The 14,329-nt window shown below is 31.4% G+C and overlaps 1 protein-coding gene across 2 annotated transcripts in view; it reads right to left on the bottom strand.

Moving 5' to 3' along the window:
- Nucleotides 1-4,914: 4,914 nt before the first annotated feature.
- LOC127724058 (uncharacterized) overlaps nucleotides 4,915-14,329 on the bottom strand; it is a 55,254-nt gene continuing 45,839 nt past the window's right edge. Inside the window, exons 7-10 of one of the 2 annotated variants that reach the window (XM_052230840.1) lie at nucleotides 11,527-11,648; nucleotides 10,666-10,806; nucleotides 9,474-9,542; nucleotides 4,915-6,705 (exon numbers count right to left, since the gene is read on the bottom strand). In XM_052230840.1, the coding sequence (XP_052086800.1) occupies nucleotides 6,565-6,705; nucleotides 9,474-9,542; nucleotides 10,666-10,806; nucleotides 11,527-11,648 (473 nt within the window). In that variant the 3' untranslated portion in view covers nucleotides 4,915-6,564. The remainder of the gene's footprint in view (nucleotides 6,706-9,473; nucleotides 9,543-10,665; nucleotides 10,807-11,526; nucleotides 11,649-14,329) is intronic. The other variant, XM_052230841.1, reaches the window with a different exon arrangement.

The raw sequence follows: 14,329 nt of genomic DNA, 5'->3' as shown, positions 1-14,329 counted from the left end.
TAATGGCATAATGGTTTTAGTGCTGAATACTATTGGTATTTATATTTTCATTTATTGAGATTTAATGTACTTTTATTAATTGAAAAACTCTTATAAAATAAGATGTAAAATATTATTTCTTATCAGTTTTGTGATGAAATAGTATTGAATTTTTTTCATAGAAAATATCCACAAGACTTTTTCTACTATTTAGTTTTAGTATTTATTTTATTATTATACTATTTCCACTGGCTTGTTTTGAAGATCAAAATAGTTTTACAATAATTTTTTCTTTTAATTGTTTGTTTTTAAAATAATTTGAGATTGGTTTTAGGAAGTTGTTTTTAATGTTTAATTTCAAAATATTTCGCAAGAAGGGTATTAAAATGTATGAATATACGATCATATCATTGATGAAGTCATGGATTAGACTATTTTCATATTACCTACTTTTGACTCCGAAGTATATAATTTTTCAACAGGTTACCTACTCTGTGGTAGGACAATCTGGTAATCTGTCAAGTAAGAGCAACTAAAAGGAGTAAAACCAAGCTAACAATCTGGTCAATTTGGGGGAAAAAATATTTGTTTTATGTTTTATAAAAATAAGAAGATGTGGTATAATTGCCAATGAGACAACTCTCCACCAGAGACCAAATGACATAGAAGTTAACAATTATAGGTCACCTATACCGTACAAAACCTATTTTGTAAACCCTACAAAATCATCAGAAAACAATTAATATTTTCCATTAATTGCACTCAATATGAAAATAGTCTATTATAGAATTTGTATGAGGATATAGTTGAACAAAATTTATATTACAGCAATGGTGTCTCTACCATAAATGAATTGTCTTGCAAGCTGTAAGTTATTTCCAAATTGTTGCAGATTATCCTTAAACTAAAAGTACAAAATCCTTAGTTGAAACCTATTCTGTTTTAGTTGAGCACGTTTTATTTCTTTTTTTTTTATATAACTCGTCAAGTACAGTGGAATCAACTAGTTGCAAGCAAACTCATTTACGGTAGAATAATCTTTGCAGTAACTGTAACTATGTATTGTTAATGCTTGTATTTTAATTGTTTAAGTATAGATATTAAATCATTATTTATTGTATACCTATTTTTTAACATCTACAGACCTACACTAAATTTTTTCTTCAAATTCAAATACCATGTATTTGTATATCAATAGTTTATTTTAGGAATATTTCAACTCAAACTGTTTAATTGTAAACTTTGAAACAGAGATAACTGTCGATTCATTTTTACTCGTGGGATGCCATTATTCGTAGATTATGTGGGTTAAAGTAATCCATAAATTTAAATGTTCAACGATGTACAAATTTTCTATACGCTTGAACTAATCCATGGATTCAAATATCTACGAAAATACAATTTTCCCTCAATCCTCAAAAATTGGTTCCCACAAAAATAAATAAATCCACAGTACCATGTATTTATATATCAATAATTTATTTTAAAAATATTACAATCCAAACTGTTAATTAATAGATTGATGGCTGGTAATTGTTAACTTTGAAACAGATAGTTCATACAGGAAAAATTGGTATACAAAAAATATAGGAAACATTCCATTGTTGACATAATATTTCTGTTGAAGAAAATGGTGCAAAGTGCAATAGTTATTTTTGTAGATTACACAAAACTGGTTGCTTTTATAATAAATGAATAAGCTAAAACGGTGTTGTTTTGTCTGTAATGTTTATTTGAATGAGGGGAAGGGCAGTAGTTGTACTAATTTAAAAAAAAATGATGATTGATTGATTGGTGTTTAACCCACTTGCAACACTATTGTGCTATTTCGTGGTGGTCAGTTTTTATTATTGGAGGAAGCCGAAGTGCCGGGAGAGAACCACCAACCTTTGGTAGGCAAACTGACAATCCTTTGTCAATTAAGATTGGAGTGGAGTGCACCTGCCCCAATCGGGATTTGAACTCACAACCTCAGTGTTGACTGGCTAGTGATATAGTAGTTCGACTACTTAGACCACTCGGCCACAGAGGCCCCCCCTTTTTAAAAGAAGAGAAGCACTAATTTTAATGACTTTCCTGGAGCAGATTGGTTAAAATTCTTGCAAATTCAACAGTTTATTAGGTTTAATGATAGAAACAGAAGGTTGGAAAAAATCGTTGATTGACTTCACTTGAGAGTGAAAAACACTTTTTTCCCCCTCCTATTTGATAATTTTGGTTCATGACAGTATAATGCCCCCCTTACTAACAGAAATTCTGCTGCTACAGTGATATGCCTAACTTTTAACAGTAGCAGCAGGAATTGGGTAGTTCGAGTATTTGTTTTTACTATGGCAGCTATGTGAACAAATGAAAAATTTATTTTGTGCAAATACTATTCAAATTAATCGATTTGTTTTTAAAAAGTCAGTATCTATTAAAGTCATAGAATTTTAGAAGAAACCTTTAGTCAACCATGTTTTATCCTTTATCTGACTTAGAAATTATGTTGATGGTGACAAAACACAAAAAGTTATATCTGATTTTATACAATGGAGTAACCTATTTTCTGTTAGTTTTGTCTAGATTAGCCTTCTCCTTTGTAGAAATGACCAGAAAGCAGTAGCTATTATCTCTCCTGGGGGCCTCAGTGGCGGAGTCGATTAATACTCTGTATCCCTATCCTGTCAAGAATAAATAGCACAATAGTGCTGAAAGTGGCATTAAACACCAATCAATCAATCATCTTTCCAAACTATCATTTGAATAGATGCTTCTTGCTTGTGTCATTACTATTATACATGACCTTTCAAATTACATACCAAAGAATAGCAATAAGCCATTTGAATCTTTGACCATATTTCATTGTCGATTTTATATACCAGGTCGGGATAATTTATGTTTTAAGTGCCTATATCAAGAAAGATTATCATTTGTATTTTTGTGACAGTTTGTTGTTTTCATAGCTAACCACGGACAAAAGGTCAGTGTGAGTGAGCTTTTCTGATCATTTATAAAATTTGCATCTTTTGTCTCTTAGTCATTTTCTAGTGTACATTGTCAACTTTTTAAATTAATTCAATCTCTGAAAATTACTGGTCAGAACAATTTGAAACCAAATATGGCAAATCATTCTTAGGGCGTCTAATTTAACAAACTGTTGACACAGAGATATGGCTATCTATAAGAAATTTTGATAGTATAATGCAAAAGTTGAAATTAAAATGGCTATATTTTAATATGTTAATTGTCTATGCAAATCATTCAAAGTCAATTGCAAGATCCATGACTGAAAGAACAGGGTCAAATAATCTCAATCCAATGAGATATGCCAATACTCAAACAATTGAATACCAAATGCCATTGACTGACTATCAGTTGTTCCCTTTAAACTTGTCTAAACACAAAACTTTAACATGTAAACTATACAAAAGTTTCAAAGTCATCAAAACCATGACTGAGCGATGCAGGCCAAATAATCTCCATGGATATGAGATGTGGAAATCTTAATACAACTGCATACCAAATATCATTGACCACACATTAGTGGTTTCCTGTAAACTGATCATATCACAAATTAAAGTCTTGACTCCTGGACTTCTTTAGACAGGGTTTTGAAGTTAAATAAACTAATTTAAGATAAATTTAACAAGGTTTATTATAAAAAAAGTATACATGCACACTACAAGTATATAAATGATTAATTCTCTAAAATCTAACTATTTGTAAAGAATTAATTCAGAGTAACAAATATAAGGAACACATTAGAATATATATTGTGGAAAAATATATCAACAACAAATAACATATCTAGAAAAAACATTTACATAACGTCCCTCTATTTACATTTAACTAAGTAAAACAATTCTCAAAGCAGTATTTATAAAACACCACTCCTGGGATACCTCATTGAGCTGAATCTACCAATTGATATGCAAATCGGTTTATAAGGATTTTAAAATGTCTAGGTATCAGAAATATATAATACACCATGTAAAAGGAGTACCTGGTAACTATATCATAGCGTTGTACTTCTAGTGTGCTAGGAGGTGGGGTATACAAATTTTGACAACACAGGTCCCTATTCTAAAAAAAGTGAAACTTCTTCAAAAGTGTATCTGAAATTATTAAGTATAAAAAATTATCTATATTTAAAAAGATACAGCGTGTAAACTATAATATGACTGAAACTCGTCAAAATAAATAAAGATGACCCTGCCTTCTGCTAAGGACTGTCATTCTGTAAAAAGTAGTTGGTCAAGAGCAAAACTTAAACTTAATCTGTAACTTATCATTATATATGATACCAAATTCATCTCGATATCTACAGGCATAATAAAAAGTCTTGATAACATGCATATCAGGACAAGAACATCTTAATGTGATATGAATATGAACCCTGGTTTGTACTAGACCAAAATGATGAACTAGATTTTTAATTTGAAAGTTCAAAAGCTAACAATCTGCAGGAAGAAATGTTACCCTAACAGGACACATTATTATGACTCTGACCCGGCCTGAAATTGAACCAACAACTTATTGCACTCGAGGCTAGCATGCTACCATGAGACCACCAAGAAGTCTAACATGGGTAAGACTATATACCCCCACCACTGGATCATATAAAATATGCTAGAAGTAAACATGAAATTGGTGCAGTTCCTCCAGTGACTTCTGTGCTTAATGTAAGTAGGAATAGTGTAAATCAGATAATCACATAGGAATTTTTTTTTTAAATTGCACAAAGTGTTTCATTGTCTCATATGAAAGATTATCATCATTATGTGTTTATATTTGAATATGTAAGCAATAAACAACTGCACCATAAGCCAATTAATACCACCGTCCACAATGCACCATGTTGCATACATTAACGTTAAAAGTACTGGAAATACAGCCCTATTATGCATTTTAATTTTCAGTGTTGAGAATATAAAGCAAAATTTACAAAATACAAAATTTACAAAATGTATTGATAAGGAAATAACTTCTCATAGTTTATGATAAACAAGACAAATCAAAATCAGTTTACAAATAACAAGCTTATTAAAACTTTTTTCCAAACATCTTTAGAACAAGTAACTTTTTTGTACATGTACATTGTAGTTACTGAATCAATGTAAGTGAGACATTTACCTGATCTGATAATGCACATACATTTCACTAATATTCAATTTAATGCTCATTCATATATCATATTAAATAAATACTTTGACTGCTTCACTGTATTAAAAAGTTTATCTTAAAGTACCAATAAAGATCAAAATTGTCAAAAACAAACAAAACAAACAAAACGACATCAAAAAACCAAAGAAAAATATTCATTGCAAATTTCCCTGCATAATTTGAGTTGTTCAAGCTAAGCCTATTTTTGTTTTATCCAATGAAAACACAAAGCTTACTAATTCCAACCTTAAGAATTTCCTTATTTTATGTTCACCAGTTCTAATCTAGTGTAAAAAAAACACTGCAAAATATTATGCAAACCAATTTATAACAAGACACCATGCTCCATTGGCACTGTCACATTTCCATGTAAGTGAACTAAGCTGTGTGGAGGCCTTAAAAAGTTTCCTTGTGCTTGAGGTGTATGCATTTTCTTGATTTTTAAAGTTATGGTGTATTTATTCTAGAGATAACTTCTCTTATGTGTGCCACATCATTCTGTCAATTTTAGGCCAGTTTGTGTACTAAAATTTTAATAAGACGCACATCACTTATTCTTGGCCACCATTCTTGGTACTCATATCTGAGAAACAGTCAATATATGCCCTCCTTTTAAAGATTTTTCATACATTTTTGTATTATTCAAAGTTATCAGTCAGAAGGTGTTCTGAAGGAACTATTTTGTTTTGAATATGTACTATTTTCCAGTATGTTCTTTTTTACAGAGCCCGATTTGGTGGTGTTACATCTTACAAAGTCTCTCCAAATTATTTTGCTAAGAATTCCGTTCAAACTGGTGCAAGGGGTCGTCTTAACCTTGCAGTGAGGTAAGAGAGTATTTGCATGCTGAAGACCTCATTTTGACTTTGAGATGAAGAACAGCGATAAAAGCACTGTTCAGCGCTGTTCCTTTGCTTTTTGTGTTTGTTTTTTTTGCTCTGCATGTACTGATTTTGTGTCATGGATGGCTACCCAATATCCTTTGTTTTTCTATTATGAAATCTTTGTCAAAACCCTAATTTGGCATATATCTAAAAGTTCACATCATAATGAACATGCATACTAAGTTTTAAGTTGATGTGACCACAAATTTATGGTAAACTACCGTAAGCCAAAACTTCAACCTGATACGGGACGGGCAGATAGACTAACAGACAGACATATCGACAGAGAGACACACAGACATGAAAATATCTTGTCCTTCTACTATCCAAGGTGAGGCATATAAATTCACAAATAAGGATTTACCTATATTTGATGGTATAAAAGTACTGTATAAAATATAAGGCAGTGATATCAGAAACAAAATACAGAATTTATTTTGGACAAACGGAAATTGCAACATAGCCCCATTCCGAGAGTGTTTGTAAAATATGACATAAGAATTAATATTTGTAACCAGTAGTCAATACACATGTTATGTGAAAAATATCAGGCATACTAAACAGGTGGTAAAAGTGCAGCATTTTCATCTGTTGTTTCCTCTATTTGATTATCTAATGACCTAGATATATGGCGTTCTACTTTGATTTCTTTATGATCGTCCTCTTTTATTGCTGGCTGAGACTTACTCCTCATCAACTTAAAAAGAAAACAGGAAAATACTAGGTTAAACCTTCTAAAAAATAAATGGAGAATGTGTCCATGGGACACAGATGATGCCCACCCTTGCATATAACATTATAAAGGGACATAACTCAAGAACGGTAAAAGTGACGCAACCAATATTTCAATTTGATCTGTATTTTGTGATAATAAGCTTTGCGTATAAGTTTCATAACATTTGGTTGTGGCAAACTAAAGTTAGAGAACAGAAACCAATTTTGGAAGGTACAGACGTACAGATGGACAGACGGACAAGGGTCAACACTTAATGCACCCTCCACTGTGGCATAAATATTCTTCAAATATTTCAAAATCATGCTCAATATTTATATTTGTGAAAATCAATTTATATAAAGCCCTATAAAGGTTGAATTTTAAAAATACTGCAATTTCCAGCAATCTGCTGATAATCATGAAAAGAAAGAAATGTTGTTCAAATAATATTAACAAAGAATATTAACTTCTTTATAACCTCAGCTGTCATGTGAAGAAAATCTTAAACAAAACCCTTGTCTTGTCAAATAAAGAGCAATGGCATATAAGATGGTGTTAATAAAATTTAGATCTGTTAAATAAAGCTGAGAGGAGATCTAATATAAGATAAACATTGTACTATTCACAATTATGTAGTGTCATTCTGAAAGAAATGAAATATTTATTAGCTATACAGTCTGTGGAAAATCTATATAGAGTAAGTTAGTACATGTTAAATAAAATGCCAGATAAGAAAAAAAAGTGGTTTACAAAACAATATTTATGTGTTTGGCATAGAAATACTTAAATAAAAATTTTAATCGTAAATTACAAACATTTTGTTGCTGAAATCCATGTCTAGAAAAGTATTTTTTTTATGAATAATCTGTATGATTTACAAGGCAACAATATGAGATGTAGAAATACTAAAACAAATTTTTAAATCATAAATAACAAGTTATTTATGATTAAAATTTTTATCAATAAAAAAATATTGCCCACAGTTATTATGTATCGCATTTTTTAAATTAAAAAAATCGCACATGCTCTATCCAAAAAAGGTTTTAACAGTGTAGTGTACTTCTTTTGGGACAAATTATATCAAAATTATTGAAGTCTATCGGCTCTAACGCAAAATATGGACAATTTTATGTTAAGGAAGTCTATAACTCAGTTTGACACTGAGCTTCAGACATACTTATTCTTTACATTTTCAAACTGGACCAAACCACTTCTTTACCCAAATTTTTATTACATGTAATTTCATCCCCTAATTACTAATTTATGCATAAAATATAGAGAAATAAATCTGGAAGGTGTATGAAAAAATTTTGCAAGCCACACTAGGGACTCTATTTGTAGACAACGAAAATAAAATTATTCCCAATTTCAGATCTTTCTGATTACTAAACTCATCTAGGGTTTTCATTAGAGGAAACCTCCATTCAAATTCAAAGAGATCTGAATAAAAATGAAGACACTAGCATGGCTTTACAGGGTGAGAAAAACATTATATCTCCTCAAAACAAGGAATTATTTGAATCTGGAAAAATTTTGAATTCCTGAAAATTGATAAGAAATGTATGATGAAAACTTTAGTGGGTTATATTAACCATGCGTGCATGGACACCAAACTCAATCGTGCCAATAAAGTATAAAATACAGGTCCTAGTGACATACTTTTTGTTACTACTATATACTCTCAAGATGTATCTCAACACCCAGGTGTCTCATTTTAATTTCTCTGTATTCCATAGATTTTTTTTTGGGGGGGGGGGGGGGGGGGGTTATTTAGTTCAAAAGATGCACAAATTTTGAAAATACAACTCCAAATATTATTATTATACAGGAAGAGTTGATCAACCACTGAAACTAGAAAACAGGGGTTCGTTTTACAAAAAATCTGACTACTTAAATTGATCATAAGTTATACTGAAATGTTCATGACTTACAAGTGTTTTCACTCTAAAAGATTTTTTGTGAAATGATCCATCAACTTGTCAGCAAGGGTTTCCCTTGAACACTTTGTGTGAAGCACAGACACAGTTTCTTTGTATATTTTAAGCAGAGAATTAACTCAGGACATACTCTCTATAATTATACAGTTTTTCAAACTCCAAGTACTGTGTATTTTGGCAGATATTTCATAAAATGTTGGCAACAAATAATTATTAACACTGAGGAAATCAAACAAATTAAACATTCATATTGATTTCATTGAAATCGAAGCAAAAAACAGATGTTACTCAAAATTTGTCAATAAAAAAAAAACTAAGTTATTACCACATTTTGACATGGATAATCAATTGGGTAAACATATTACACCTATATATCAAATTTCTTTGAAACGCTAACACAAAAACATGTTTTTTTTTTAAATTTGTGATTTTTTAAACAAAAATTTAAGTTTTACCCCCATATTACATGTATTAAACACCAAAAATCAATTAGGAATAGGATATAATACCTCAATATAAATTTTAGTTGCAAACTAGTTAAAAAAAGTGTTCTAAAAAATTGGTGATTATTAACACAAAGTAAGAAATGCCGACAGACAAATGCACAGACGACAGAAAGAGAGATTATTATTGGGCACTAACTTAGTCTAGTCGGTGAAGCCCTAATAAAGAAAAAGGCGAAAAACATCTAATACTGTAGTTATACAATAAAACAAACAATAATACATGCTTAGAGAATGCCATTGGACTAATGAATCTACTATAAATAGCTGGAAGCAGCATTCTTTTGGGCAAAAGACATCTAACACTCACATCAATCAAAGAGAACTCATCATTGTGGGTCTGACTACTGCCACTTCTGTTTGAGATCTGCCTTTCAACCTGAGAAAACAATCAGCCATAAACAAATGTATACCCATCAATCAGTCACAAAAAAAATCCACCAATCTATACAGATTTGTTTAAATATTCAATATGTGGGTATCATACAAACTGAAATAGGAAAATATTTGGAAATACTGATCAAAATATTTCTACATATACTATGGCACACTTGAGAAAAAAGAGACTGATTGATTGTTGGTGTTCAACACGACTTTCAGCACTCTTGTCTATAAACTTGTGGCCACTTTTCATTGGTAGAGGAAGCCAAAATGATAACCTCAGTGTTGAAAGGCTAGTGATATTGTAGATGAACTACTTAGACTGCTCAGCCACCAAGGCCCCTTTTCATGATTGAAAAATCTAGATAAAATATTAACATAGAATAGAGAATGGAAACCGGGATTGTCAAAGAGACAGCAACCCGACCAAAGAGCATAAAAACAGCTCAAGGCCACCAATGGGTCTTCAACGCTGTGAGAAAATCCTGCACCCGGAGTCAGGCTTCAGCCAGCCTCTAAACGATAATGTATATGAATTCAACGTTTGATACTGATGAGGAATGTATAATCAGGAGGGACCTATTATCTACCCTTGTACTTTTTGCATAATAGCAAGACTCAAATAAAGTAACTTAAATTCTAAAGTTTTAATGTAAAAACTGAAGTAGTTTTATTGTTTTTTAAAAAAGTCAAAAAGCATTTCATGAAATGGTCACTTTTTTCAGCATTAAAAAAATATTGGGAGACTTAAACAGATAGCTGGAGAGTTGACACCCATTAAAATACCAAGTACAGATAAAAAGAATTAACCAAAATTATGTGTGTGTATAACAAGAACTTAACCATTAGTAGGTACTCCTTTCTGGAAATTCTAAAGCTTTCTGTGACTCATATCTTAATGAGGAAAAAACAAATAACCACCCATTGTTAATTTCTTATCACTCTTAAAAACAAATTCTACTTTGTATCTGGTAGTCATTGAAAAAAGTTATTCTTCAGCAAACCTTGGAAAACTATATAGTTCCTTGACAAGGAGATATTATTGTTTCTTCTTGCAATAGGATCATAGGTGCAGAAGTACTAAAGGTTGACAATACTTGCTAAAGAAGTGATATTCTTACATTATTTGTTGTTCTCCTTGCTCTCTGTGCCCTGGCTACTTGTATTCTTTTATGAATGTCAACATAAATATCAGTTTCATCTATTATCTCCTCTTGAATGAGCTCTTCAATTACATCTTCTAAAGTTATAATTCCAATCACCTAAAATATCATAGAATAAATGGAGAATGTGTCCATGGGACACAGATGATACCCCTGCTTGCATATAACGTTATAAAGGGACATAACTCAAGAACGATAAAAGTGACACCACCCACATTCGAATTTGATCTGAGCTTTGTGGTAATTAATAAAGCATTGTGTATAAGTTTCATAACAATTGGTTGAGGCAAACTAAGGTTAAAGAATGGAAATGAAAAATTCAGCAATTTTTCCATTTGTAAAGGGACATAACTCTAGATCGGAAAAAGTGACATCACCCAAATTCAAACTTGATCTGTGTTTTGTGGTAATAAACATTGTGTATACGTTTCATAACATTTGGTTGATGCAAACTAAAGTAAGAGAATGGAAACCAATATTGGGACGGACGGACAGACAAGGGTAACACTTAATGCCCCCATCCGCTGCTGCAGGGGCATAAAAAAAATCAAAATCAACAGTATAAACCAACATAAAATTTTCTTTTGGAGTTGGTAGCTGAGTACTATCATCTAAGAGGTTTGTATATAAATATGAGAAAAACATTATACTTGAATCATATTGATATGTGTTCGATTGCTGAACTGATGCTTTCTGCATGTCAATGGGTTAACACTATTAAGTCATTTGTAACTGGGCAAGAAATTTTTAAAATAGAACTGACAACTGAACTTGCTTAAAAATTTGTTTGCGTAAAATGAATATTCATAAGTAACTTACTGTGCCCTCTGGAATATCTGAATATTCATTAACCTGTGAGTTAATTTCTTCAAGTATACAGGTGTCGTCACTCTCATTTAAGGATCTATTACTGGTTCTTTTGTTTACTATTGCTAAATGTCCTGAAATGAGAAAGCCACATGTAAATATTTGAAGCCTAATTCAGCTTTTATCTTTTTGGCCCCTTACCTGCTTTAAGTCACATTAGAACTACCTTGTCAAAGTATGAAATTATGCTGTAATGTATTTTTCATTGTACCTTCCCACCATTTGGTTTCAATACACCAATTTTGTGTTCAAGCTTATGATGAAGTCACAGTAGACAGACACTAAGTAATTGAAAAAGATTAAATGGCTGTTGTTTAAGGTATCAAACAATTTGATAAAATTTCCAAAGCTCTGTCGCTGAGAACCTTAGGTACATGCAATATTACAGTTGATATACGACTCTCCTTAAACCCGATATATCCTAAAGTTTAAAATCTATCAAAATATCCCTAACTCATGACATATTACTTCAGATATTTGCAAAAACTAACTTTTTGTGTCAAAAGAATTACTCCTTTGATTTTTCACTCCTTATACACATAGTATGTTTTATTTGTGTATTTTTTTGTGTTTATTTTTTTTTTTTTTGAGTTTCACATGTTTGCTTTTATATTTGTTTTTGCATTTTTGATACAACTAACTATGCCTGATTAATTAAGGTGTTTCCTATGTGGAAAGACCTTATTGTTTTTCTATAGTTTTTTTCTTCCATTTTTTTTTATAGCCTACCTGAGTCCTTTTCTATTGAAGTTATCATGACCAAATTTAGATCATCGATAGATCTTATCGTGAAGTAGGATTTCATCTTCCCCTTCAAAATTTATCTCCCTTTTATTGTTTTTTTTTTCAACATGGCCTCTCCTTGTTGTTTTTGAAGATATCATGACCTTATTTGGACAATAGTTAGATCTCATCATGTAGTATTACCAGATGACCCTGCATAGGATTTCATCATCCCCCTCTACAGTTTCCCCTTGAAACAATTTTTTTATTTGCATATATCTTAAAAATTGTTACAGATAGGAATCAATCTGAAAATGGCAACATGTACAGAAACAGATGGTAATGTTAATAAACATAAACAATTATTTTGTTATCAACCTTTATAAGAGTTACTTCCCTAGAAATATTAAACACAACTTAAAAAAAATGTATTTTGAGAACCAGAAGTTGTAGAGCATGGGACTTTCACCAACAGTCTTAAGTTTATGTGACCTTTTATTTGCACCGAAGGTCATAGGTCATTATAGAGTGCAAAAAGATTTAACGCTTTAAATTTAAGCTTGAAGGTTAAGAAAACAATAAAAGACAGCTACATACGCACAGCATATAAAATGTTCCTCTCAAAAAGCTCTACATTTCACACATTAGACCAAAATCTGTTGGACCATTCGTTCAAAAGTTACGAAGAGATGGTTCTTTAAATATAGTATTTTTGAATATATCCTTGAAACGGTAACACATATCAGCCTTCTATAAACTGCAAAAATGATCAGTACTTTAAGACCTTTGAGGTCAATGTTAAGGTCATGAGGAAATTTCACCTTGGCATTCAAATGGTACTATAACCTTGACCTTGTGACCTTTTGAAAGGTCAATTGGTCCTGAGTTGAATGGTGGTAGTCCCATGTCTCTATAACTTCCGGTTGCATCATATATTCAATTATGCATTGTGCCCTTAATGAGCTATGGAATTGCCCCATTTTTTGTGACAGTGTTGTACTTCATCAGCAGATCATCTTTCAATTAGCAGATTTGAGGTATCTGTTTTGTTTTAGAGATATTTTTGTTTGAAATATTGTGAGTGGGGGCATATATTTCTGAATCAAAAACAGGCTAGCACATGGAATTTACATAAATTGAAGAGTTTAACATGGTTATATGTATGACTAAATACCAAAAACATTTGATGAAAAAAAATTTCATGTTTTACATTGACTTTAAGTTTTATTTATAAAACATATTGCATCATTTTTTGGACTTAGCCAAATGGAGTCATGTGACATATCAAATAGAACGTCTAAATGAGCTCTATTCAAAACTGAAAATGATTAAACCCCTTTATTCATCTTAAAGAGAAGGGTTGAGTCATTAAGGGTAAAAATTAAAACTGCAAAGATGGTAAGGTTGTCTCATATCAAATTTTTGTCCAAAATTTTTGTCCATAAAGCTTAGATTTCAAATATCAAATTTGTGTCCGCCAAAAATGAGTTAGGTGGGATCATTGAGTCCAAAAAATAATTTGTCTTAGAAGGCAAGGTTGTTGCATATCAAATGAAAGGTCGTGAATTTCAAATATCAAGTTCATGTCCCCCAAAAATGGGTTGAATGGGATTATTAATTGCAAAAAAGATCCAACTTATAAGATGGTGGTGTTGTCCCATAGCAAATGAAAGGTCATCAAGTCTACATTACAAATATCATACTTCCAATCTCAAAAATTGAGGTGGATAGGGTAATTTAGTGCAAAGAGTGAAAAGTTTAAGAAGGTATATATGCTTGTCGCATATCAAACGAAAAGGTTGTAAAGAGTAAGTTACAAATATCAGACTTTTAAGGGAAAGACCTTTGCACTAGACAGGATGTAAATGAATACTCTGCTAAACAGAATGCAGGATAGTGGAGGAAACAAACATGAACAAAAGTGAAAATAAATGTTTTTGTGTGGCAAAGACGCAGGAAAAATTAACCATATATAGCAACAAATGAAAATAAATGGTCATTCCGGAAAAAAAAATCTCCTGCCTGCACTCCC

This window comes from Mytilus californianus, unplaced genomic scaffold, assembly GCF_021869535.1.
Source record: "Mytilus californianus isolate M0D057914Y unplaced genomic scaffold, xbMytCali1.0.p SCAF_14, whole genome shotgun sequence".
NCBI classification, from domain to species: Eukaryota; Metazoa; Mollusca; class Bivalvia; order Mytilida; family Mytilidae; genus Mytilus; species Mytilus californianus.
This window is presented reverse-complemented; position numbering and strand designations above follow the sequence as displayed.